The sequence below is a fragment of the Schistocerca americana genome, chromosome 2 (assembly GCF_021461395.2).
Source record: "Schistocerca americana isolate TAMUIC-IGC-003095 chromosome 2, iqSchAmer2.1, whole genome shotgun sequence".
Classification (NCBI taxonomy): Eukaryota; Metazoa; Arthropoda; class Insecta; order Orthoptera; family Acrididae; genus Schistocerca; species Schistocerca americana.
In genome coordinates, this window is record NC_060120.1 from 833,834,377 (window position 1) to 833,860,904 (window position 26,528).

Here is a 26,528-nt window from a genome sequence, read left to right on the forward strand (position 1 = left end):
TTTTTAAATAAGCAGTTTTTGTTGTAAGTGAGATAATCATTGGCAAGTGTTGAAAGAGGGCTTTCAGGTAAGACAGTCAGTCTTGAAGCAATCTGTTGTTAGTGGGTTTGAATTCTGAATAGCTCATCATTTTAGCAAATCATGAATTTCAAATAATTTATAAAGAAAATAGTTCCTTGACGCTAACTATACTCTTATACTCAGTGATCTTTTAACTCTGCAATGGATAATTAAGTTTAGTGAAACTGAGCACACAAAGTTCATGTACTCGTGTATGCATTAAGTTTATAACTGAAAAAAGAAAGGAAAAATATTATTTGAAGAGTGGACTAACAACTAATGGCAGGTGCAGTTATTCTACCCTACAGCTCCACTTCCTGCACCCCCACCCCACTATATTTAAACTGTTTATAGTCCATGCATAACATAATGCCCCATAACACAAGTGCTACATCATTATGCTTAGAAGGCATCATTTCATTGTGTTATGACAGAAAAAAATAACTGTTCTCTGATATTACTGATAAACATTTGTAATTAATGTATAGCTTTTAAGGAGCAGCTACTTTTCAAGCATTACAACATCTTATGGTAGTAATATGCTTAGAGTGAATGTGACTAATTTTCTCAGCAAACTAACACAAAAGTACACCTTGTCCTGCTATCGTAGAGGAAATTTTAAGATAGAAACAAACAAAAATGAAGGAAGGCAACCATTCACCTGTAGCTGATTGAGGGGTTGTTCATATAACATGTAACAGCACGAAGATCATACTAGCTTTTGTGAATGTATGTACACACCCTCACACCCAATAACACAGATATTCAAACATACCTAAATGTATCCACCAATGATGACAGTAACACTGATTGTATATGAATTGCTGGGTGGATACATTTTGGTGTCTGTCTTGTTGTGTGTATGTGAAAATGTACTTACACAAGATAAAGAGGTGTACTCAGAAGGTAGTAACATCTCTGTGCTTTTACATGTTGTTTTGTGTAACACATCACTGAGCTATATGTGAATTGTTGACTTTCTTTGTTTTTATTGCTTTGTCTTTCTTGTGATGTGATTTTCTTTCCACTTGACATATAATTTGGCCTCACATCCTGTTATGTGTTACGTATCTGTCACGGCAAGTGTTAACTTGTTAAGATTAACTTCAAAAGAACTTTAAACACAAACACACACACACACACACACACACACACACACACACACACACAGTGATTTTTACACTCCAGTATGTACTTTCTGCAACATAATATGATGTACTATATTACTGCTGTCACTAATGATTCTTTTGTTTGTTGCAGTGGACTCTTTTATAATAAATGGTGGTGAGCGTTATGATTTTGTGATTGAGGCTAATCAGGCACCAGGAAACTACTGGATGAGATTCCGTGGAATGGGAGATTGCCATAAAACTGAAGAATCTTCTGGCAAGGCGGTAGAAGCTCATGCAGAGGCTGTACTACATTATGACGATGCAGCTGTGAACACAACACTACCTGATGGAATTCCTACTTATGAAGAAGGCTATGCCTCTGGAGTGGTTAGTTTCCTTTATCAACAGCATCATCGTTAGCATTATCAGCATCATTATTCTTGCTGAACAAGAAAAAATTAATGCTTACATTAAAAAAATATGCTCTTAAAATACACTCGTGACTATATCTGCCTTAATTTCCATTTTGTTTGGATTCTTTCAAATGACAATGAGAACTGTATACATCTGATATGTTACAAAGCTGCATATTTGTCTCTAGAAGTTGGGAAAGCACTAACACAGTGCTGTTGCTCCTCATCTGGCAGCTGTTTAGGAAAAATAACAAAAGTGAAATTATGATAAAATGGGAAGAATATGAGTGTCAATTGCTTCAGGAGTAAAGATAACTACTCACAGAATAATAAAAGCATTGAGCCAACAAGTAGCTCATAAACAAGACTGAGAATACATCTTGCTTTTTTGTTTTTGAAGTCTCTCTTTCACAGTCACAGCAGTTATATAAAGTCTTATTTGTACTATAAATGAATTGCTTTATTTAAATGACCATCAGTATTCTCTCTCTCTCTCTCTCTCTCTCTCTTCACGCGACCAGGCCCAGAGGACCGCGCGCCACCACAGTTAGAGCTCTCCATCCGTCTCTGTCTTCTGCTATCTGTCTCCAGTTTTCCGTGACTCCCAGCTGCAACAGGTCTTCTCTCACTCCATCGATCCACCTCTTTCTAGATCTTCCCACTGGTCTGCTGCCTGACGGGATCCAGTCCATTGTGATTTTGGGCCATCTTGTTGCCTCCATTCTAACAACATGTCCAGCCCATCGCAGTCTTTTGCTTCTCATCACTCCCAAGATGTTAGGCTCCTTGTACAGCTCTTCTAATTCAGTGTTATGGCGTCTTCTCCATTCTCCAGTAGTCTGATCTCTGACTGGTCCAAATATTTTCCTGAGGACTTTCCTTTCAAATGTTAGCAGTCGCTTAAGGTCTTGTTTTCGAGTGCTCCAAGTTTGAGAACCATAAAGTACTACTGGCATTATTAATGTCTTATACAACCGTAGCTTTAGTTGTTGCGAGACACTTCTACATTTTAATATAGGGTCTAAAGAGTGATAGCATCTGTTTCCTGCCTGCAGTCGTGCTTTTATCTCTGCTTCAGTTGATGTTACTTCTGTAAAAAATGATCCAAGGTATTTGAACTCTTTCACATGTTTATACCTGGTGTTGTTCACAATTAAATCTTGAGAGTTCTGGATCTTTCTTCCTATGGTCACATACTCTGTCTTTTCAGAGCTAATTTGTAGACCGATCCTAGCTGCCAATAACTCCAAGGTCTGGATACTTCTCTTCAGATCTTCTTGTGTGCATGCTAATAGTGCAATGTCATCTGCATAGGCCAGATATGTAATGTGTTCATTACCAATTTGAATGCCCTTGATGTTTTCTTTGTTGAAATCCCGCATTACCTTCTCAAGTGCCAGGTTGAGGAGGACAGGTGATAGCCCATCTCCTTGGCATAATCCTGTTACAACTTGGAAGCTTTCTGTCATTTGATTGCCTACCTTAACCTTAAGTTTTGTGTCATTTAGGCATACCTCTACCAGTTTGACCAACTTCTTTGGTATACCAAACTCTGTCATAGTTCTAATCAGGCTAGGTCTATGTATACTGTCGTAAGCCTTCTTGAAGTCTACAAACAGGAGATGTATCTCTCGTCCATATTCGTACATTTTTTCACAGATCTGTTTTAGGACAAAAATCTGGTCCGTGGTTGATCGCCTTGCCTGGAAACCTCCTTGGTATTCTCCAATTATGTCTGTTGCTATAGGTTTTTTTCGTTCTAATAGGCAGTTGGAGAAGATCTTATAACAGGTGTTGAGTAGCGCTATGCCCCTGTAGTTGTCACATACGGATTTGTCTTTCTTTTTATATATGGGACATATCACAGCTACCTTCCATTCCTCTGGTATTTCATGTTTTACCCAAATTTGCTTGATTAGCTTGTGGATTTTGAAACAGAGGATTTCGTCTCCAGCCTTGAGAAGTTCAGCAGGAATACTGTCCTCACCTGGACTTTTACCATTCTTAAGGTTTTTAATCTGGTTCCTTATCTCTTCAATGGTGGGTGGAGGATATTCTGGGTCTACTGTTAATGGTTCATCAAACTCAAGTAGTTCGGCTGGTTCATCTGAGTTTAGTAATTCTCTGAAGTATTCCATCCATCTTCTTCCAATTTTTTGACCTTCTGTTAACATTCTTCCATTGGCATCTTTTATGGATCTGTGTTGATGGTATGTCCCTCCTTTAAAACTTTTCACTTTTCTATAAAGTTCTTTATACCTATTTCCATGAAAGTCTTGTTCAGCTTCCTCCACGATACTTTTAACATATATTCTCTTTGCTTTCCTCAATGTGGCTTGGGTCTGCTGTCATGTTTCTTCAAACTTCGATTTTTCTTCTTCTTGCATATTGCTTTGTATCCACAGTAGTTTGGCCCATTGTCTCTCCCTGATAGCTCCCTCACACTCCTCATTGAACCACACTCTTTTTCCCCTAGTTCGCTTTGGGATTACTTCTTGGGCTGTTTCTTTAATGGTCTCTGCAATCGCCTTCCAGTTCTGATCTACCACAGTATCTCCTTCCTCTTCATTCAAAGCCTCAAAACGGTTTGTTAGTGCTATCTTGAAAGTTCTTCTTATATTATCTTCAGTCAGACTCTCATGGTCATATCGAGTGACTCTTTGCATTCTTTTGTGCTTCCTGGCTCTCCATATTGTTTTCATCCTTCCTCTGACAAGGAAGTGGTCTGATCCACATTCTGCACCTCTTGCCGTTCTAACATTTTGTATCCACTTCTTTATTCTCTTCTCTACAATTAGGTGGTCAATTTGGTTCACTGTTTTCCCATCTGGAGACACCCAGGTTCCTTTATATATTCTCTTCCTGTCGAAATCAGTACTACTTATAAACAAGCCTTTTGCAGTCGCACAGCTAACCAGCCTAGTGCCATTATCACTGCTCACATCATGTAAACTGTGCTTTCTGATGGTCCCCATGAAGGCTGCTTCTTTCCCTATTTTCGCATTAAAATCTCCAAGGATAATTTTGTAATGTTCACTTGGTACATTGTCTAAATCCGTTTCTAATTCCTTGTAGAAAATATCTTTTTTGATGTCATTGCTTTCTTCGGTTGGGGCATGACAATTTATATATGTGAGTTTGTGTTTTCCCGTGTCTATGGTTAGGAGTGAGATTCTGGGGTTGATTGATTTCAAATCTATGAGAGTGGTACAGAGTGATTTCTTCACTGCAAAACCAGTCCCTAGTGAGTGGTTTGTTTCTGAGACTCCATGGAATATGACATAGTTTTCCATTTCTGTAGCTCCGGTTTCTGTCCACCTTGTTTCTTGCAGGGCCAATAGATCAATTTAATACTTATCTGCCTCCCTTACTACACATTTTGCTGACCCAGGTTGGTATAGGCTTCTGACATTCCAGGTCCCTAGTTGTATTTCCTTCCATAGTCCTTGTTCTTGCTTTGGTCGTTTTACAGAAATCAGTCCTATCCGAGGCTCTTTTGTGATGCTAGTACTGGTGATTATTTTTTCCAGGACGGGTTGGTAGCTCGTCACCAACCCCCAACCTGGAGGACCAGGATTTTTCATTCAGGGTTTTCTCCCGTAGAAAGATTGGCTTCTCCACGCCTATAGAGGTCTTTCTGCCCTTTTGTACATATACCAGGGAATGACAGGAAAAGGAAATGGTGAGGACAGGTTTGGGATAGGAAAGGGGAGCGACCATCAGTATTCACTGTAAAAATTGAGATTTCATTTACAAATCAGTTTAATGAGATCACTAACAGTTCTCATGTTGAAAATTACTTATTTAGTAACTAGTCCCTTCTCCTCTCCCCTCCTACATTATTTCATGTGATCTCTTATACATAGGCACCTGATTTTTAACACACTACACTACAATAGATACAATATTTTCTTTTTTGCATCCTTTTATACATCCACATTCACTTTGTGGTTAAATGTACGTTGCTTCGACTGCACGGAATGCGATCATCTTTTGTTTTGTATTTGTGGCTGTAGCAACTGCTAATCTACGATGGTAGTGGAGTAGATGGTTGTTAGTGGGTATGTCTGCCAGGTTTAGGCGATAATGTTCTTATGATGGCTGGAGGGAGGTTACTATTTATCCATTAGATGTTTTGCTTCTTTAGTAATTTTTGGTTGCTGATGTTTGTTTGGCCATCAGCAAGAATTTTTTTCTATGACTGCTTTCGAATTGGAAAATTTTCTTGTAGTGGTAGATATTTGTTCCTACTACCATCAGCTTCTTCATTAGGAGTTCTTCAGCTGAACATGCTCAAGTTCAATGGCTGCTTCCCAACCCATGCCATCTGGTGTTTCCCTTTGGCACCAGCTTTTCTGAAGCACACAGATGAGAGGGATCCTTTGAACTAGTGCTTTGCTCCCCCAGTCATCCTGGCCTCAGCCTCCACTACTCTACTGTCCCCACACCCTCTGTGCAACAGTTTCCCCTTCCTATGCCTTGTCACACTCTCCCAATCCATGCCTCCACAGTAACATGATTGTGTGCTGCTCCTCACCAGCTCCACTATCTACATGTCATGTGCCTAGCCTGTGCACCTACCACTACTTCTTCCTGCATTTCTTATCATAAAACCTCCTGCCTTCTTTCTCTTTTGCGCAAAAGTGTTGATGACTCAATGTTTATGCTACACGATGAGCAGTCTCCGTTACTCCTAAATTATTTACCTTCTCCCAGAATTTCCCTTACAATATGCTAGTAATTTATCTCTGTTCTGATGATTTCCCATGCTGTTTTATATTTATTTAACAAATTAAGAATGTATTCGACATCAGATATGCACTTAGCTTTCTTAATTGCAAATTTATAATTATTTTTAAAAAGTATGTGAATGTCTTTATCCACTTAACCATGATGTAGCCTATCACACTATATGAGGGTTAAGATTCCTGTACTACACACATCAAAAAAAGTTTTGCATCACCTAAGTTCCAAAACTTGTACAAAAAATTGGAATAGAGATCAACATAAACACCATTTCCATCCTTTTTATTGCTCATGAAAACCACACATTGCATGTTGTACTGCCATACAGAGAGACTTCCAGAGGTGGTGGTCCAGATTGCTGTACACACCGGTACCTATAATACCCAGTAGCATGTCCTCTTGCATTGATGCATACCTGTATTTGTCATGGCATATTATCCCCAAGTTCATCAAGGCATTGTTGGTCCAGATTGTCTTACTCCTCAATGGCGATTTAGCGTAGATCCCTCAGAGTGGTTGATGGGTCACGTCATCCATAAACAGCCCTTTTCAATCTATCCCAGGAAAGTTCGATAGGGTTCATGTCTGGAGAACATGCTGGCACTCTAGTGAAGCGATGAAGTTATTCCGAAGGAAGTCATTTAGAAGATGTGCATGACGGGGGTGCGAATTGTCATTCATGAAGAGAAATGCCTCGCCAACATGCTGCCAATATGGTTGCACCGTCGGTCAGAGGATGGCATTCACATATCATACAGTCATTATGGCACCTTCCATGACCACCAGCGGTATACATTGGCCCCACATAATGCCACCACAAAACAGCAGGGAAACTCCACCTTGCTGCACTTGCTGGATAGTGTGTCTAAAGTGTTTAGCCTGGCCGGGTTGCCTCCAAACACGTCTCTGAAGATTGTCTGGTTGAAGGCATATGTGACACTCATCAGTGAAGAGAATGTGATGCGAATCCTGAGCGAACCATTTGGCATGTCGTTGGGCCCATCTGTGTTGTGCTGCATGGTGTCGTGGTTGCACAGATGGACCTTGCCATGGACATCGGGAGTGAAGATGCTTATCATGCAGCCTATTGCACACAGTTTGAGTCATAACACGACGTCCTGTAGCTGCATGAAAAGCATTATTCAACATGGTGGCATTGCTGTCGGGGTTCCGTAGGTAGTGGTCATCCACTGCAGTAATAGCCCTTGGGCACCCTGAGCGAGGCATGTCATCGACAGTTCCAGTCTCTCTGTATCTCCTCCATGTTTGAACAACATCACTTTGAAACTTCCTGGCAGATTAAAACTGTGTGCCAGACCGAGACTCGAACACGGGATCTTTGCCTTTCATGGGCAAGTGCTCTACCATCTGAGCTACCCAAGCACAACTCATGCCCCATCCTCACAGCTTTACTTCTGCGAGTATCTTGTCTCCTACCTTCCAAACTTTACAGAAGCTCTCCTGCGAACCTTGCAGAATTAGCACTCCTGAAAGAAACAATATTGCGGAGACATGGCTTAGCCACAGCCTGGGGAATGTTTCCAGAATGAGATTTTCATTCTGCAGCAGAGTGTGCGCTGATGTGAAACTTACTGGCAGACTAAAACTGTGTGCCAGACCGAGACTCGAACTCGGGACCTTTGCCTTTCATGGGCAAGTGCTCTACCGTCTGAGCTACCCAAGCACAATTCACGCCGTGTCCTCACAACTTTACTTCTGCCAGTACCTTGTCTCCTACCTTCCAAACTTTACAGAAGCTCTCCTGCGAGCCTTTCAGAATTAGCACTCCTGAAAGAAAGGATATTGCGGAGACATGGCTTAGCCACAGCCTGGGGGATGTTTCCAGAATGAGATTTTCAAACTGCAGCGAAGTGTGCGCTGATGTGAAACTTCCTGGCAGATTAAAACTGTTTGCCGGACCGAGACTCAAACTGGTAGAGCACTTGCCCGTGAAAGGCAAAGGTCCCGAGTTCAAGTCTCGGTCCAGCACACAGTTTTAATCTGCCAGGAAGTTTCACATCAGTGCACACTCTGCTGTAGAGTCCAAATCTCATGCTGGAAACACCACTTTGGTTCGCTCTGAGACATCTCACTTCCCTTGTTGAGAGCCCTTCCTGGCAGAAAGTAACAATGTGGATGCTATCGAATCATGGTATTGATCATCTAGGCATGGTTGTACTACCAGACAACATGAGCCATGTACCTCCTTCCTGGTGGAATGACTGGAACTGATTGGCTGTCGGCCCCCCTCCATCTAATAGGTGCTGCTCATGCATAGTTGTATCCATCTTTTGGGTGGGTTTAGTGACATTGGTGAACAGTCAATGGCACTGCATCTGTGATACAATATCTACAGTCAATGTCTGTTTTCAGGAGTTCTGGGAACTAGGGTGATGCAAAACTTATTTTGATGTGTGTATTTTTATCTGCAGCAAGTGCGTGAATTTTAGACTTTCTGATGTGGAAGAAGGGTTCTGATTGCTGTATTTCTTATAGCATTTATGACATATTTTTCCAAAGATTTCAGTTAGCACATTTAAGAATTGATGGGTTGACTAATTAGCTGTCACAGCATGTGTGACTGATTCATTTCAGTCTATTAGTTTAATCTGGATTTTAGTTGGTTTAGCTTTTGTTCATTAGTGAACCAAGTAACTCTTCCCTGATCAGCTAAATTACTCAGTTTTGTCTTATTGTTTAGAGGTGTCCTGAAAAACAGCTCTTTGTGATCAAAAATACTAGTTTAACTCTGTAAGATTGTCTTATGTTTACCTAAAAGTTTCATTTTCTATTATACTGCTGTGCAGTGAACATTAGATTAACATACATTATTAGTAAGGTGTTGTTATCTACAAAAAGAACATTACACGTTTGTCAGGGCCTAAATGAACAAATGTTTATTACTGTTGAGAAGGCAATAATGAGTGAAAATGCAGTACATCATAAGAGTTTAGGACTACAGGCAGATGACACCTACATTATGCAAGATGTTAATATAATCTGGCTGCAGTCCTTAAACCTCATGCAATACTTATTAAGCCAGAAAAACTTGAAGAATCACAACTACAGTACAGCTAAAGACTCAAAATTTGATTTTACATGTAGCTCATTTAAATCCATAATTACACAGTTAAATGTTAGGCTTTTATTTGTCTAAATCAATATACTACCATGTTTCAGTCTATAGTAACATATTTTAATAGATATGGTTGAGTCTAAATCTCCATAGTGAACTAAAAAACAATTTCATATGGCAGCCTTATGAATAATATTTAAGTAACTCCTTAAGGATCAAGACTTATTTATTTTAAATTTTTCAGCTTTTCAACCCAGTTCAGGAAACTAAGCCTGATTACCTTGCAAACAGAACTATTATTAGAGTTTCTGATCTTACAAACATTGATACTGATTCTGCAATGAATGTTAGTGGAGATCCAGATAAAACAGTATACTTGGGCTTTGACTTCAAATCTTATGGTGAGTTTCAGTTATCTATTTCTATTACAGCAATGTAGATATGAAGAGTGCCATATTTTGTCAGAAATCCAAAATAATTCTAATCATATCTTCTCATTTAGACCCTTTCACAGTCATGAATTAAAGGAATCTGTGTTGGATTCATTTCTGATGTAGGCTAGTGAAAGCTTTTGACATCTGATTTCCTGAAATGCTTTAGATGAATATTTATCACAATGTAAAAGGGCAGATGGCTACTGACCATATACAGGAGGCACTGAATGACAGACAAGCACACTGAAAAAAGATTTCTAGATAATATTTAGCTATTGGACAAAGTCCTTCATCAGATGTAGGCAAAACAAAGTGCAACCACAACTGCAACTTACACACACATGGCCATAGTCATCTTCAGGTGCTAACATCTGACTGCAACTGTGTCTGAGGTGATCAGTGATTTTAACTGGAATGTGTAGTGGGATAGAGAAGAGGTGTGGGGCAGGGAAGAGGGAGTGTGTGCAGATGGGATAATAGGCCACTAGGTGCAGAGAGAAGGGGCCAAAAGTAGAGAAGGGGAAATGACTATCAGGGCTGGAGTGGGAGCAGTGAAGGTAAGAGGAATGTGGTGAATAGCCAATAGTGAAAGTTGACATGGGGAAGGTTACTGGACGGAAGGATGTGTTGCAGGGAGAGTTCCTACCTGTGCAATTGAGAAAAACTGGTATTGGTGAGAGGAACCTGGATGGCAGTCTGAATTATTGTCACAAACAACAACTTGTCAGAAGAATTCTGCAATGAGCAAAATAAAGCAAGTAGATATTATAGCTGTGTTTTCTCTAAATCCACGCACTAGTTCCAGAGAAGTTGTGAGATATTCTGAAATAAGTCTCATCCACATTTCGTTGACAAACAAATTCCATCCTTATCATATGTCACTGCACTGGCTGAGTCAGGTTAAACATCAGAGGCTGTTTAGTGTGAACATTTTCAGTGGAATATTAGACTATGCAGTTGGGTTTCACTTCAATGAGGCAAACTCAGCATTAACAGATGTACACAATTTCTTACCAGAACAGTACTTACTTCCCTTGAGATGGTACCACTTGAAATACACAGAAGAGCCAAAGAAACTGGTACACCTTCCTGATATTTTGAAGGGCCCCTGCAAGCACAAACACTGCCACAACATGACATGCCATGGACTCAACTAATGTCAGAAGTAGTGCTGGAGGGAATGGACCCCATGAATCATGCAGGGCTGTCCACAAATCTGTAAGAGTATGAGGGGGTGGAGATCTCAACATCACATTACAAGGCATCCCAGATAAGCTCAATAATGTTCATGTCTGGAGAGTTTGGTGGCCATCGGAAGTGTAGAAACTCAGAAGAGTGTTCCTGGAGGCATTTTGTAACAATTCTGGGCGAGTGGGGTGTTGCATTGTCCTGCTGGACTTGCCCAAGTCCATCAGAATGCACAATGGACATGAATGGATGCAGCTGATCAGACAGGATGCTTACATATGTGTTACCTCTCAGAGTCACATCCAGATGTATCAGGGGTCCCATATCACTCCCACTGCACATGCCACACATCATTACAGATCCTCTACCAGCTTGAATAGTCCCCTACTGACATGCAGGGTCCATGGATTTATACAGTTGTCTCCATACCCATACATGTCCACCTGCTCAATACAATTTGAAATGAGACTCGTCTGACCAGGCAACATGTTTCCAGTCATCAATAGCACAATGTCGGTGTTGAGGGGCCCAGGAAAGGCATAATGCTTTGTCTCATGCAGTCATCAAGGATACGTGTGTGGGCCTTCAGCTCCAAAAGCCAATGTCAATGACATTTCGTTGAATGGTTCACATGCTGACACTTGCTGATGGCCCAGTATTGAAATCTGCAGCAATTTGCAGAAGGGTTGCACTTCTGTCATGCTGAATGGTTCTCTTCAGTCGTCATTGGTCCTGTTCTTGTAGGATCTTTTTCTGGCAACAGTGATGTTGAAGATTTGATGTTTTATTGGATTCCTGATATTCACTGTACACTTGTGAAGTGGTCATATCAAAAATCCCAACTTCATCACTACCTCGAAGATGCTATGTTCCATCGCTCATGCACCAACTATAACACTATGTTCAAACTCACTTAAATCTCGATAACCTGCCATTGTAGCAGCAGTAACTGATCTAACAACTGCACTAGAAAACTTGTTGTCTTATATAGTGTTCCCAACCACACCACTGTATTCTGAATGTTTACATATCTCTGTATTTGAATATGCATGCCTATACCAGTTTCTTTGGTACTTCAGTGTATAAAGATGTATGTGATACTAGTACACTGGGTGCCCAGTTCACTGCTCATCTAGCACTGCGCTACTCTCTGGATAGGATAAGGAGGCATTCAGATTATTTGTTTGTCATTGATGAAATACAGTGGAATAGGCCTTCTCAGTGATAGAAACTTAAAGTCGTAATCTGGATATTAAAATTGATGTTCACGTTACATGTACAATTAAAATTTCTTGTATACAGCTATAATCTTAAATATTAATGTCAGTATCATCCATATCCTGGAACTCTTTTATATTCTAACATTGTTTTTTTGTCAACTGGTCATATAGTTTTATTTTGAATGTTTTAAATAACAACAAGAGAAACCTTATGAAAAATTTTGTGGACATTCACTTTATGGAAATTTCCTGTTAATGCTTGCCTGTGCTTTGGCATGTTAATTTGCACCTTAATCTGAGTATCATGTTTGTGAATTGTTTCCCTGCTAACACATTCTTTAATGCTTCCTGACAAAGAGAACAAACTCACAGATATACAGATTCACAATTGTTAGTATCCTAAGCTTAGTAAAAACAGGGTGAGAGTACTCTTGTAGTCTATCCATTACCTGTACAAGGATGTCCTCACTAGATACACATCCATTGAAACTTTGTGAAACACTGGTGGTGAGGACAATATACAACTAGTAATGTAGTCCACACAGAAAATTTGCAATTCAGATCCTTTACTTCCACTTAGACATTGGATAAACTACTGTTTTTTGAGTGCAGTAACCTAATACTGAAGTAATTATTCACAAAAGTTTGTGTGAGGCAAAGAAATAATTCACAGTCACAAATTAAAATTATTAAATCACTGTCTTTTAGAACCAACATTCAAGTAGTATGGGGATAATGTGTACAGGAATTATCATTTTAATAAAAAATAAATAAAAAAATAAAAAAAAACATAGTTCACAGTTTTATCTTAATGTTACCATCTGCATTAACTATTGTTGAAGTTTTATGCTGTAGATGAAACTAATTTCAAGTTCACAGTCAACCATTAAAAACAGTCCTGAATCAGGGATTAAACTCATGGGTACAAACTTTAGATATAACATAAAGTACATTTTCTTACTTGTAATGTACTCTACATTTTCTGCAGTACATTGTCCCACATTTAAGAGCATAGGTCTTGCTCCTTATAAACTCAATGAAGACTGACTTAAAATGGCCCACAACAACTTTCTTCTATAATTTTGCAACAATTAAAACTGCAGTTAGCTATTGGTATTTACTATATTTTCATAAATTTCAATTAAAACTATACGTTTCTGAATTACTAAACACTGGAGGAATATTAATTTTGACAATGACAATAAGATAAAACAATAATTTCTGTTGAATTATGCTGGCTAGTTTGTCTAAGTATGGGATTCCATTTCAGTAACAATGTTCCTACTAAGTGTCTTAATTATTCTAAAACTAAATGAGTGCAAACATTTCTATCATATTTTCATCATTGGTTGTATATAGTTATTTACATAGCTTTGTCATCTATGTTATCAAAAGTTTGGAAATCAGCTACATGTTTGCATTTGAACAATGATATTTTGTAATTACCACAGTTTCTAGACACACTAGCTAGCTCATTATCTCCTGATAACAAAAGGTAATATGTAATAAATGTAAGTTGGACAAACCCTAAGTCAGTATTCAAAATTTTTAGGTGCTGTATACATGTCATATAAATGAACACCCACACACCCACCCAGCCACACACCCACCCAGCCACCCCCCCCCCCCCCCCCCCCCCCACACACACACACACACACACCTGGAAAGGATCCACCAGCTTTGTTACAGTCTACAGGACCAGCTTCTCATATTATACAGATAGTGTTTTTTTGTACTCAAAATATGTTACTGATTTGAGAAGAATGTCCCCATATGAGCAGGCCATACAATATGCAATTGAAGGAGTGTGAAATATCCCATGTTGGGACAATTATTACTGACCATATCTCACAGTTTCCAGGTGATATATCTTTACAGACTTGCCTGATATGCTCTTCCCAACTGAGTTTGGCATCAGTATGTATTCCTAGGAGTTTGGCATGTTTATTTTTTACACTCTTTAACAACACTAACGTAAGATTTTGGGTTTTGTCTGAATTCCAAACAAGTTTATTGGCTGCAAACTAATTTAACACAGGGTCAAGAGTTTCTTGGGTAAAATTATCAAGAGTTGGAATGCTGTGTTGCAAAGTAACTAAACATGTATCATCAGCATGGCAGATCACAGACTGTGATACACAGTGGGGCAGGTCATTGATAGCCACAACAAAAAAGAAGAGCCAAGAGCAGAGTCGTGTGGAACACATCTACCAGTTTCTACTGAGGAGGAATGTCTGTTTCTAATTGAAACAAACTGTCTTCTGTTGCTCAGCTAGGAAGCAATTACTGATAATGTAGATTTGTAGAAGAGCTTCTGTGAAGTTTGGAAGGTAGGAGACAAGACACTGGCAGAACTGAAGCTGTGAGGATGGGTCATGAGTCATGCTAGGATAGCTCAGATGGTAGAGCACTTGCCCGCGAAAGGCAAAGATCCCAAGTTTGAGTCTCGGTCCGGCACACAGTTTTAATCTGCCAGGAAGTTTCAATGTAGATTTGTGTACATCATAATATTCCAGTTTTATTGGTAATATGTTAAAAGGGATGCAGTCAAATGCTTTACTTAAATCACATAATCCAAGTGATTACATCTTCTTATTTTTGAAAGCTATTAAAGTCTGATCAACAATTTTCAGAACAGCTGCAACAATATTTTTACCTGGCCAAAATCCATACTGATTGATGCCAAGGAGGTCACGGTTTTCAAAATAATTATTTATTTATAAGTATATGAATTATTCAAATATTTTTGCTACTATTGCCACAACAGAAACATGGTAGTAGTTCTGGGAGAGCTGTTTATCATCTTTTTGGAATACAGGGATAACTTGTGAGGAAATCTGGAGAAACTCTACGCTCTATACATTTATTACAAATAAACTTGATGTGGCATGGACTCAACAAGCAATCGGAAGCCCTTGCAGGAATATTGAGCCACACTGCCTCTACAGTTGTCTATAACTGCAAAAGTGTTACCGGTGCATGATTTTGTGCATGAAGTGACCTCTTGATTATGTCCTATAAATGTTCAATGGGATTCATGTTGAACAATATGGGTAGCCAAATCATTCACTTGAATTGTCCTGAATGGTTTTCAAACTAATCGCGAACAATTTTGGCCCCATGGTAGGGTGAATTGTGATCCATAAAAATTCCATCATTGTTTGGGGACAAGAAGTCCATGAACGACTGCAAATGGTCTTCAAGTAGCCAAACATAATCATTTCCATCAATGATTAGTTCACTTGGACCAGATGATCCAGTCCATTCCATGTGAACACTGCTCACACAGTTTGCACTGTGCCTAGTTGACGGTTTGGGTCCATGGCTTCCTAAGATCTGCATCACACTCAAAACCTACAAGTAGCTCTTACAGACTGAATTCTGGGACTCATCTGGCCAGGCCATGGGTTTCCAGTCATAAATAGTCCAAACAATATGGTCACAAGCCCAGAGAGGCACTGCAGGTAATGTTGTGCTGTTAGCAAATGCACTCGCATTGGTCGTCTGCTGCCGTAGCCCGTTAACACCATATTTCACTACACTGTCCTAATGGATATGTTCGTTGTACATCCCACATTGAATTCTGCTGCTATTTCACACACTGTTGCTTGTCTGTTAGCACTGTCAATCCTACACAAACACCGCTGCTCTTGGTTGTCAAGTGGAGGCCATTGGCCACTGCGTTGTCCATGGTGAGAAGAAATGTGTGAAATCTGGTATTCTTGGCACACTCTTGACAATGTGGATCTTGGAATATTGAATTCCCTAATGATTTTCATAATTGAATATCTGACTCCACATTCCAAGTCTGTTAATTCCCTTTGTGTGGCCATAACCATGTCAGAAACTTTTTCACATGAATCACGCGAGTACAAATGCAGCTCCACCAATGCATTGCCCTTTTATATCTCATGTATGTGACACTACCACCAACTGTATATATGCATATCACTGTCCCATGACTTTCATTGCATCAGTGCGTACGTTCCCTATGGTATGAGGATGTTTTCTCTAATTTCTCTCAATTCTTTTCTATACCAGTAATTTTTTGTATTTTTATATTTACTGAAGGAGCTAACTTATATTAATTAGGGATGTGAATACCATAAGCTTCCATATGTCAAAAAAAATCACCAAAATTGCTTTCAGCTCTTCTTTTTACTTTTTTTAAAAAAAGGACCTCATGTACAGACTCCCAATTTGCGTTCAGTAAATAACATGATGTGCTCACCTCTGACTTCTAACCAATGCCACACTAATTTCATTGAGATAGACTGGTTGCTTATGATAAAGTGTTAAAAGCAATGGAACACAACCTGAAAAAACTTCGTCAGCCAGGTTAGCCATAGAGTCCTCTTCGTGTAAATTAACAATAACATTGCCTAGACATGCATTATTATTAGGACACTTATTCATGAAATTTAAGTTTAAGGATCTTAAAATATTAAAAGAATGTTCTGAAGTCCTGTTGTTTTGAAGTTCCCATTTCAATATTAAAATATCCATAGATAACAACTTTTGTTTTAAACTTAATAAATCTCATAACCACTAACTGTTCAAAAAATACATTCATATCTCCATTTGGAGACCTATACAGGTTAATGATTATTATATTTTCTTCAGTCAATCTTTGACAACTGAACTCAGCATTTATTTCTGAACAATATGGTGCAGTCATAATTTTGAAAATTTTTGACTGTGTTTGCCATAAATTCCAGCACCACATTTTTTTCTTTTGTCCCTATATATTATGTCAGCTACAACATATCCTTGAGGAACAAAACTATCAATTTGATTTTCTGTTATCCAGTATTTCAACACACATATTACATCTAAATACTTAATTCTACAAAAATAATCCAATTCTAATAGTTTATTTCTTATACAACAGCACTGACTTGCAGCAATGTAAATATTTTATCACTGTTTTTTTTTCTCAAGCAAGTACTCATCTGCATGTGGCATAGTCCTATAAAAATTACACACACTGTAATTGTCTAAGCTGGAACTGCTGGAATGTTCGCTTCTGCTAAAAAAAAAAAAAACACTACTGTTTCATCATATTGCAAGCTAAATTCTAGACACACATCACTTTTGTCTTTCAAAGGTATAACTTGCTTAACACCCCACTTCATGTTTAATTTCATATAAACTTTATCTGAGAATTGCAACTAACAAATAGCATTTCCCAGTCTGTTGATGTGGAAACCCTGTGCTGTATGAAATCATATCCCTAGTGTGCTTATATCAACATTTGTTTCATTTTTAAATTCCTTCCATAAATTTTGCACAGTCTTACTCCTCTTTTCTAATTCTTTATTCACAGAGGACCAGTTATGTAGGTCATGATGATGGTGTACAGAGAAAATGATCAAATTCGTATTTCGGAATTTGTGAAACCTCTGTTTAAGGGAAAGCATGAAATATTTTGCATTCCTCTTTGCTGCATTGTTTGCCCCAACAAGAAAGATGGAAATATCAAAACTGTTTGGACCTGAAATTTTTTCGTGACTGACTGCAGTTGCTGCCATAAATTTGGACCTGGTTTTATCATGCTGTTGATCTCATGTCTGCATATACTTCGCAATTCACAGCAATTACTCACCCTCGACTATCAGCATAACTTTTAATTTTATATTAACTTGTTACAGGAAGTTCTCTATTATTTGGTCTGTAATCACTACAGGTACCAGTGGTGTATTGTTCCACATTTCCTAAGTCATTATTTTCATCAACAAGAGATGATGATACCTGAGGAAAATTTCTAATAGTCAGTAAATGAATACCGTTCACATTCATGTTACGTTGGTTATTTTTCCATAGTAAAGTGCTTTCCTATCTTATGTTGTTTTGCACCATCTTCAATCTTGCCAAGTGGTGACAGACTGTTCACAGCTTTGTGCAGTCCATATTAGAAATTATTTGAAAGTGACTGGGATTCACTAAATTTTTATGTACTACACTGTCTTTAACAGTTTTTACTTTGTACCTGTTGTTTTTATACGACACTTTTGTCCACCATTCTCACTTGTTTGAACTATTTTGCAGAAAATTTGCTGAGTCTTGCTTTGATAGCAACAAAATTTTTTCTTCCTGGAGTTTTGAGATACCCATTTTTCATTCACCAATAACACATTACATACTTGAAAACATTCTTTCAGCTTCATAATTTCATCTTTACACTTTGTACACATATGCTTTTTCACTGCCCAATACACAATTTTTTGCAATGGCACATTGTGAACATTTACTGTGGCCACCATCTGTAACATTGTAAAGTATGTTACATATTTGCCAAAGTTAACCTGATTGGAATTCTTTTCACTGGAATAATTTCAAAGATAAACTCTATGCACAGTTTCTGCAGACTCCAAACCATTAAAAGATTGCATTGTTGTCACAGTTTTCTGCCTATATGCCCTTGTACAAGTGACAGCAATGTGTATTGTGGCAGATAATGGCCACTTGAGCATTGTATTATGTTATTAAAGTGACTGTGATTTCCATTTTTATTGTTGTTGCTGCTATTATGTTATTACAATGTAAAATATGAAATAAAATTCATGATATTTATTTGTTCATGTAGGTTATTATTTAAAAATCTTTATACCCCAAATTGAGAGTCCTTATGATGCATAGTCCATGAGTAGTGCCTCAGTTTAAATCTTCCACTATACAATGGTGACTGATGTAAATATTAGCTGAATGGCATTGAGAAACAGCTGAAATTGCTAAAATTGAACAGAACTCCAGGACCTGATAATTCATACCACATTCTATACAGAATTTGTGGCTGAGTTTGCTCCTCATTTAACCATATTATATCATAGGTTTCTATAACACATACAAAGAAAAACTATATCTAGTAGTTAAGAAGGGTAGCACAAGTGATGCAAGACAAATACCATCTCTTTGATATCCAACCATTGTGAAGTCTTGAAACATATTCTGAACTCAAATGCAATGAGGTATTTCGATCAGAATCACTCCCTTCATGCCAACCATTATGGATTCCAAACACATAGGTTATGGGAAACCCGACTTGCACTTTTCTCACATAACATCCTGAAAGCCATGGAGTGAGGTAAATAGGTAGGAGCATTATTTCTTGACTTCTGAAAAGCATTTGACTCAGTAAAATACCAATGCTTATTAATGTATGATCATATGGCTTATCAATTGAAACTGGTGTTGAGTTTGGTATCAAGAGGACGTTGGGAAACGTAGTGGCTCATGACGGTAAGACCAGGGGCACGGGGGCTGTTGGTGTACAAGGATGTCACATTCAACTTCGTCACTGTGTATGTGATATCATCCCCCTTGCCCAAGGCCTTGTGGCCATGGAACACTACCTTTCCTAACATCCTCCTGTTATCAGACTCACCATTTCTTTCAAATCCTCATGCCAACCACATCCTGACTCAAAATAATTTCACTTTTGAATGCCAGATCTACCAACAAATCTATGATACTTCCATGGGTGCTAACATGGCACCATTCTATGCTAACTTATTTATGGGCCATATGAAATTATCCTTCTTGTCCAGCTAACACCTCAAACCTCTGTCTGGTTCAGATTCATTGATGACATTTTCATGGTCTGAGCTCAAAAAAATGAGGACAACCTTTGGTCTTTCCTCTGTAACCTCATCACCTATCCTCAAATCTGTTTCAACTGGTCCTTCTCAACTCACTGAGCCACCATCCTGGATGTTGATCTCCACCTCTCAGATGGCTCCGTAAATACATCTGTCCATTTCAAGAACATCAACCACCAACAGTACCAAAACTCTGACAGCTGTCACCCATTCCATGTCAAAAAGTCTTTACTTATAACCTTGTCATGCATGCATGCCACATCTGCTGTGAAAAGCAGGATATGTTGAAATATACCAATAATCTTACCAGAGCCTTTACTGATGGACAGTATCCTATCCAGCTCATCTATAAACAAGTCTCCCACGCAATATGCTCCTCTGACAACAGTAAACCTGTTAACCAACCACTAATCAGCACTCTTCTGATCACCTGGGGCTTGAAAAGATCAATTGCATCCTCCATCAGGGCTTCAACTACTTTCTGGCATGTCCTGGGATGAGGGATATCCACCCAAAATCCTACTCACTTGCCCACCCATCCTACCTACAGAATATTCTTATCCATTCCTTTTCCAGTTACTCCCAATCGTGCACGTTATGGGTCATTCCCTTGTGATTGGCCGAGGTGCAAGACCTGCCCATACACCCATTCACCACCTTCCACAACTGTCCAGTCACAAGCATTTCCTACCAATAACAGGCAGGGCCATGTATGAAAGCAGCCATGGTATATATCAGCTATGGTGCAATCACTGTAAAGCATTCTATATGGGCATGACTAGTAACCAACTGTCTTCTTGCATGAATGGCCACCACCAAACTGCGGCAATCACAAACTTGACCATCCAGTTGCAAAACATGCTGCATGCCACAACACAAGTGACATCAACAGCTGATTCACTCACTATGTGGGCCATTTTTATGCTCCCTTCAAACACAGATTTCTCTGAACCTTGCAGATGGGAATTGTCTTTCCAATACATCCTGTGCTCTCGCAATGCCCTGAGCATAAATTTCCACTACCCTGTTCCCACTGCCTCACCTTGCCTTTTCCCTTCTCTATTCTATCCACACCACTCCTTCTCTATTCAGATAATGCCTGCCTTCTCCTGCCACTCTTACCCCCCCCCCCCCCCCCTCCCTCCATGCAGACATTCTCCATCTCCTTCCCCCCTCTCTCTTCTCCCCTTTTTCAACCCCTCTCTCTTCTGTCTCTCCTCCCTTTCCCCCCTCTTCATCTGCAACTTTCTATCCTCCCTCCCCCCCCCCCTCAATTTTCCCCCTCTCCCTCTTCCTACACATGTTCTTTTTGACATGTTGTACAGCCATGAAGTCATCTGTCCAAAGACCTTTCCCACTGTCACATTCTTGTATCCTTTCCTACCCTCTCCACACCTCCCATTTCAGCAGATGAGTATCAGTAATTAGTCTTGCTGTAGCCATAAGAGTCAACATTTGTGCAGCTGTCTGGTTGAACTTGTGAATGTGTGTACTATAAATATGAAAAGAGCTGGTGTGCTTGAAAGCTAGCGTGAATGCTGTTTTCTGTTATGTGTTACTGTGTTCCGCCCATTGATTAAAACAACAACCACATTTTCTTCACAGGAAATGCTGAAAGTTGTGGCTGAAGGCAACCAGGTAGATGCAGTATTTATTTATTTTCAAAAAGCATTTGACTCAGTACCACACCACTATGCATTAATGAAACTGTGCCATGTGGACATCAAACAAAATATGTGGCTGAGTTGAGGATTTCTTGTTAGGGAGGACACAGCATGTTATCTTTGACAGAGATTTCTCAGTAGATATAGATGTAACTTCACACATTCTCCAGTGAAGAGTGTTGGACCATTTCTGTTCATGCTGTATATTAGTGACTCAGCTGACAATACTAATAGTAATCTCAAAGTCTTAACAGATGATGTAGTTACCTAAAATAAAGTACTATCTGAAAAAAAAGTGTATGAATGTGCAGTCAAGTCTTGATAATATTTAAAAGTGGTACAATAATTGGCAATTTGCTTTAAATGTTAAAAGATTTAAAATTTTGCACTTCACAAAACAAAAAGATTTAATATCCGATGACTGGGTATCAATGAGTCACGACTGGAAATGATTAAGTTGTACAAATGTGTGAGTGTAATAATTGTCAGGGATATGAAATGGAGCAGTCACATAGGTTCAGATATAGGTAGAGCAGATGGCAGACTTCAGCTGATTACTAGTATATAGTGGAAAAAAATCAGCATATGGAGACTGATTTATGTTAACGATCTGTGATACAGCCCATTATTCCTCAAGAACCAAAACCAGAGATGGGAGTGATTTTGGATGCTTGAGTCTGGAGAATTCAACATTGTAACTCACCACAAGGTGGTCCACTGGATTCAGGTTGGAACTCTGGGCACACAAGTCCATTCCAGGAATGTTACTGTCCACAAACCATTGCCTCACAGGTGTTACTCTATGATAGGATGTACTATCATGTTGATAGAGATAATCATTGACCCTGAGCTGTTCCTCTACTGTAATTCGGTAGACAGTGCTGTAAAATGTGTTTACATCCTTCCAGATGTAGTGTTTACTTAAGTGCAATAAAAGTACCACACCCTAATCATGATAACACCTCTTTACCATAACACCTCCCCCCTGATACTTCATTGTCAGCACTACACATGACGGCACATAATGTTCTCCAGGCATTTGCCAAATCAAAACCCTTCCATTGGACTGTCACAGGGTACAGCATGATTTTTTACTCCAAATCACTTGTTTCCAGTCATCCACTATTCAGTGGCATTGCACTTTACACCACCTCAAATGTTGCTTTAGCACTGACTACAGAAACATGTGGCTTATGAGGAGTTGCTCACCCATTGTACCCCATTCTTTGTAATTTCCTATGCACAGTCATTGTGCTAGCTGGATTGCTGTTATCATTGTCGAACTCATGAGTGATTCCTTCCACTGATTTCATGTGACTGTTTTCACCCACCCTCTACAGTGCTTCACAGTCCCTGTCCATCAATACATAAGATCTGCCTGGTCTTGAGTAGTGTGGTCATTCCTTTACATTTACATTTCATCAGCACTCAAATAGGGCAGTTTTAGAAGAGCTGAAATGTCACTTATAAATTTATTACTCAGATGGAATCCAGTGACTAGACAAGGTTCGAAGACACTGAGCTGTCCTGACCAACCCATTCTTGCTGTTGATGCATCACTACTGACAACACAATACTTTCTGCCTGCTTTCTACCTACTTTTGTACCAGTGGATCCTCCTCTCATATCATCTAGTGGTCAATTCCACATTATATAGATGTGTCAAGATATTTTTGATAAGGTACTGTAGTTCCTTTCCCAGGGGAAGAACAAGGATGGATTGGAGAAGGTTAGAAAGGAAATACAGGCCAATCATGACCCATATTGAGAGAGTCCCACGAAGGTAGCTTCCTCTAATTGCAGGGTCTGAGTGACCAGCCTTTCTTTATTAACCTTCCCCAACCTGTCCCTCTCTTCTTCCCAAGGAAGGAAACTAGGGCAATGTATGTAATTTTACATGTGTCTATCAGCATTACTGACATTTGTTTTGAAGGTAAATACTGACCAGTAGTTCTGTCTCACAGTTTTACAGTTTTCTCAAGAGAAATTTCCTTTTGATACATACAAATGGTACTCTTAACACTTTGCCTAAAACTTCTGACTATTGGTACCACAAATGTTTGACCCTATACCATGCTATACCAAGCTGAGTAAATAATGTAAATGTTCATAAGTCAAACAATGGAAAATCCAGGGTGGAATGTAACAATATTATGAAAAGGATAGCTGCTACTCAGCATATAGTAGAGATGGACACAACAAAAAGACTGTCAGAAAATGAGCTTTAGGCCAACAAGGCAGTTGTCGAAAATAGGCAACACACACACACACACACACACACACACACACACACACATGAAAATGCAACTCACACAAACATGATCACAGTCTCTGCCAGCTGAAGCCAGACTGCGAGCAGCAGTGCAGGATGGGAGAGGCAACCGGGTGTGGGTAAGGAGGAGGATGGAGTGTGGAGAGGGAAGGGTAGCAGGATAGGCCAGGTGGGAAGGGGGCAGTAAGATTAGGTGGCGAGAGGGTAAGGCAGCTAGGTGCAGTTGGGAGGTTAGACAAGAGTGTGGAGGAGAGGGAATAGAGGAGAAGGACAGAAGTAAGAAGACTGGATGTGATGATGGAATAGAGGGCTGCGAAATGCTGGAATGGGAATAGGGAAGGGGCTAGATGGGTAAGGACAATGGCTAATGGAGGTCAAGGCCAGGAGGTTTACAGGAACATAGAATACACTGCATGGAGAGTTCCCACCTTTGCAATTCAGAAAAACTGATTTTGTTGGGAAGGATCCAGATGGCACAGGCTGTGAAGCAGTCATTGAAAAGAAGAACCTCATGTTGAGCAGCATGCTCAGCAACAGAGTGGTCCAGTTGTTTCTTGGCCACAGTTCATCAGTGGCCATTCATAGGGACAGATAGCTTATTGGTTGTCATGCCCACGTAGAATGCAGCACAGTGGTTGCAGTTTAGCTTGTAGATCACATGACTGGTTTCACAGGTAGCCCTGGCTTTGGTAGGATAGGTGATGTTTGTGACCAGACTGGACCTGCATCCTCAGTTATTTGCTGAATTTATTCCAATCTCCGTTTTCCTCTAGAGCTTTTGCACTCTTCAGCTCCATCTAGTACCATGGAAGCCATTCCCTGATGTCTTAACAGATGTCCTATCATCATGTCCCTTCTCCTTGCCAGTGTTTCCCGCATTCTGTGCAGAACCTCCTCATTCCTTACCTTATCAGCCCACCTAATTTTCAACATTTGTCTGTAGAACCACATCTCAAATGCTTCGATTCTCTTCTGTTCTGGTTTTCCAGAGTCCACGTTTCACTGCCATACAAATGGTTCAAATGGCTCTGAGCACTATGGGACTCAACTTCTGAGGTCATCAGCCCCCTAGAACTTAGAACTACTTAAACCTAACTAACCTAAGGACATCACACACATCCATACCCGAGGCAGGGTTCGAAACTGCAACCGTAGCGGTCTCGCGGTTCCAGACTGTAGCGCCTAGAACCGCTCGGCCACTCCAGCCGGCCACTGCCATACAATGCTGTGCTCCAAATGTACATTCTCAGACATTTATTCCTGAAATCAAGGGCCATGTTGATACTAGTAGACTTTTCCCAACCAGGAATGCCCTTGTTGCCACGGCTAGTCTGCTTTCAATGTCCTCCTTGCTCCATCTCTCATTGATTATTTTGCTGCCTAGATACAATTCTTTATCTTAATCTACTTCATGAACATCAATCCTGATGTGACATTTCTTGCTGCTCACATTTCTGCTACTTCTCAGTACTTTCATCTTTCTCCAATTTACTCTCAATCCACGTTCTGTACTCATTGGACTGTTCATTCCATTCAGCAGATCATGTAATTCTTCACTTTCACTCAGCATAGCAATGTCATCAGTGAATTGTATCATTGCTATCCTTTCTCCTTTAATTTATTTCCACTCATGAACCTTCCTTTCATTGCCATCATTGCTTCTTCAGAGTACAGATTGAGCAGTAGAGGCAAAAGACTACATCACTGTCTTACACCATTTGTAATCTGAGCACTTCATTCTTGGTCATCCACTCTTATTATTCCCTCTTGGCTCTTGTACATATTGTATATTACCTATCTCTCCCTATAGCTTACCCCTATTTTCTCAGAATTTCGAACATCTTGCTCCATTTTACATCGTCAAATGCCTTTTCCAGGTCAACAAATCCTGTGAATTTTCTTTAGTCTTGCTTCCATTATCAACCATAAAGTCAGAATTCTCTCTCATACCTTTATCTTTCCGAAGGCCAAATTGATCATCATGTAACACATTCTCAATTTTCTTTTCCATTCCTCTGTGTATTATTCTTGTCGGCAACTTCAATACATGGGCTGTTAAGCTGATTGTGTGATAGTTCTCACACTTGCCAGATCTTGCAATCTTCAGAATTGTGGGGATGATATTTCTTCAAAAGCCAGATGTTATGTTGCCAGACTCATACATTTTACACTTGAATAGTTGGTTTCTTGCCACTTTCCCCAAAGATGTTAGAAATTCTGACGGAATGTTATCTGGCCCTTCTGTCTTATTTGATCTTAAGTCCTCCAAAGCTCTCTTATATTCTGATTCTAATACTGGATCCCTCATCTCTTCTCAATCGACTCCTGTTTCTTCTTCTACCACATCAGACAAATCTTCTCCCTCATAGAGGCCTTCAATGTACTCTTTCCACCTATCCACTCTCTGCTCTGCATTTAACAGTGGAATTCCCATTGCACTCTTAATGTTACCACACTTCATTTTAATCTCATCGAAGGTTGTTTTGACTTTCATATATGCTGAGTCAGTCCTTCCCACAACCATTTCTTTTTTTATTTATTCACATTTTTAATGCAGCCATTACATTTTGTCTTCCTTCCACTTCCTATTTATTTCATTCCTTGTCAACTTGTATTTCTGTATTCTTGAATTCCCCTGAACATTTCTGTAGTTCCTTCTTTCATTGATCAACTAAAGTATTTCTTCTGTTACCCATGGTTTCTTTGCAGTTACCTTCTTTGTACCTATGTTTTTCTTTCCAACTT

The 26,528-nt window shown here is 39.5% G+C and overlaps 1 protein-coding gene across 1 annotated transcript in view; it reads left to right on the forward strand.

Annotated features, from left to right (window-relative positions):
- Positions 1-26,528, forward strand: part of LOC124595895 (laccase-like) — a 250,668-nt gene that overhangs the window by 161,984 nt on the left and 62,156 nt on the right. Inside the window, exons 7-8 of the mRNA XM_047134802.1 lie at positions 1,321-1,559; positions 9,652-9,808. Coding sequence (XP_046990758.1) covers positions 1,321-1,559; positions 9,652-9,808 — 396 coding nt within the window. The remainder of the gene's footprint in view (positions 1-1,320; positions 1,560-9,651; positions 9,809-26,528) is intronic.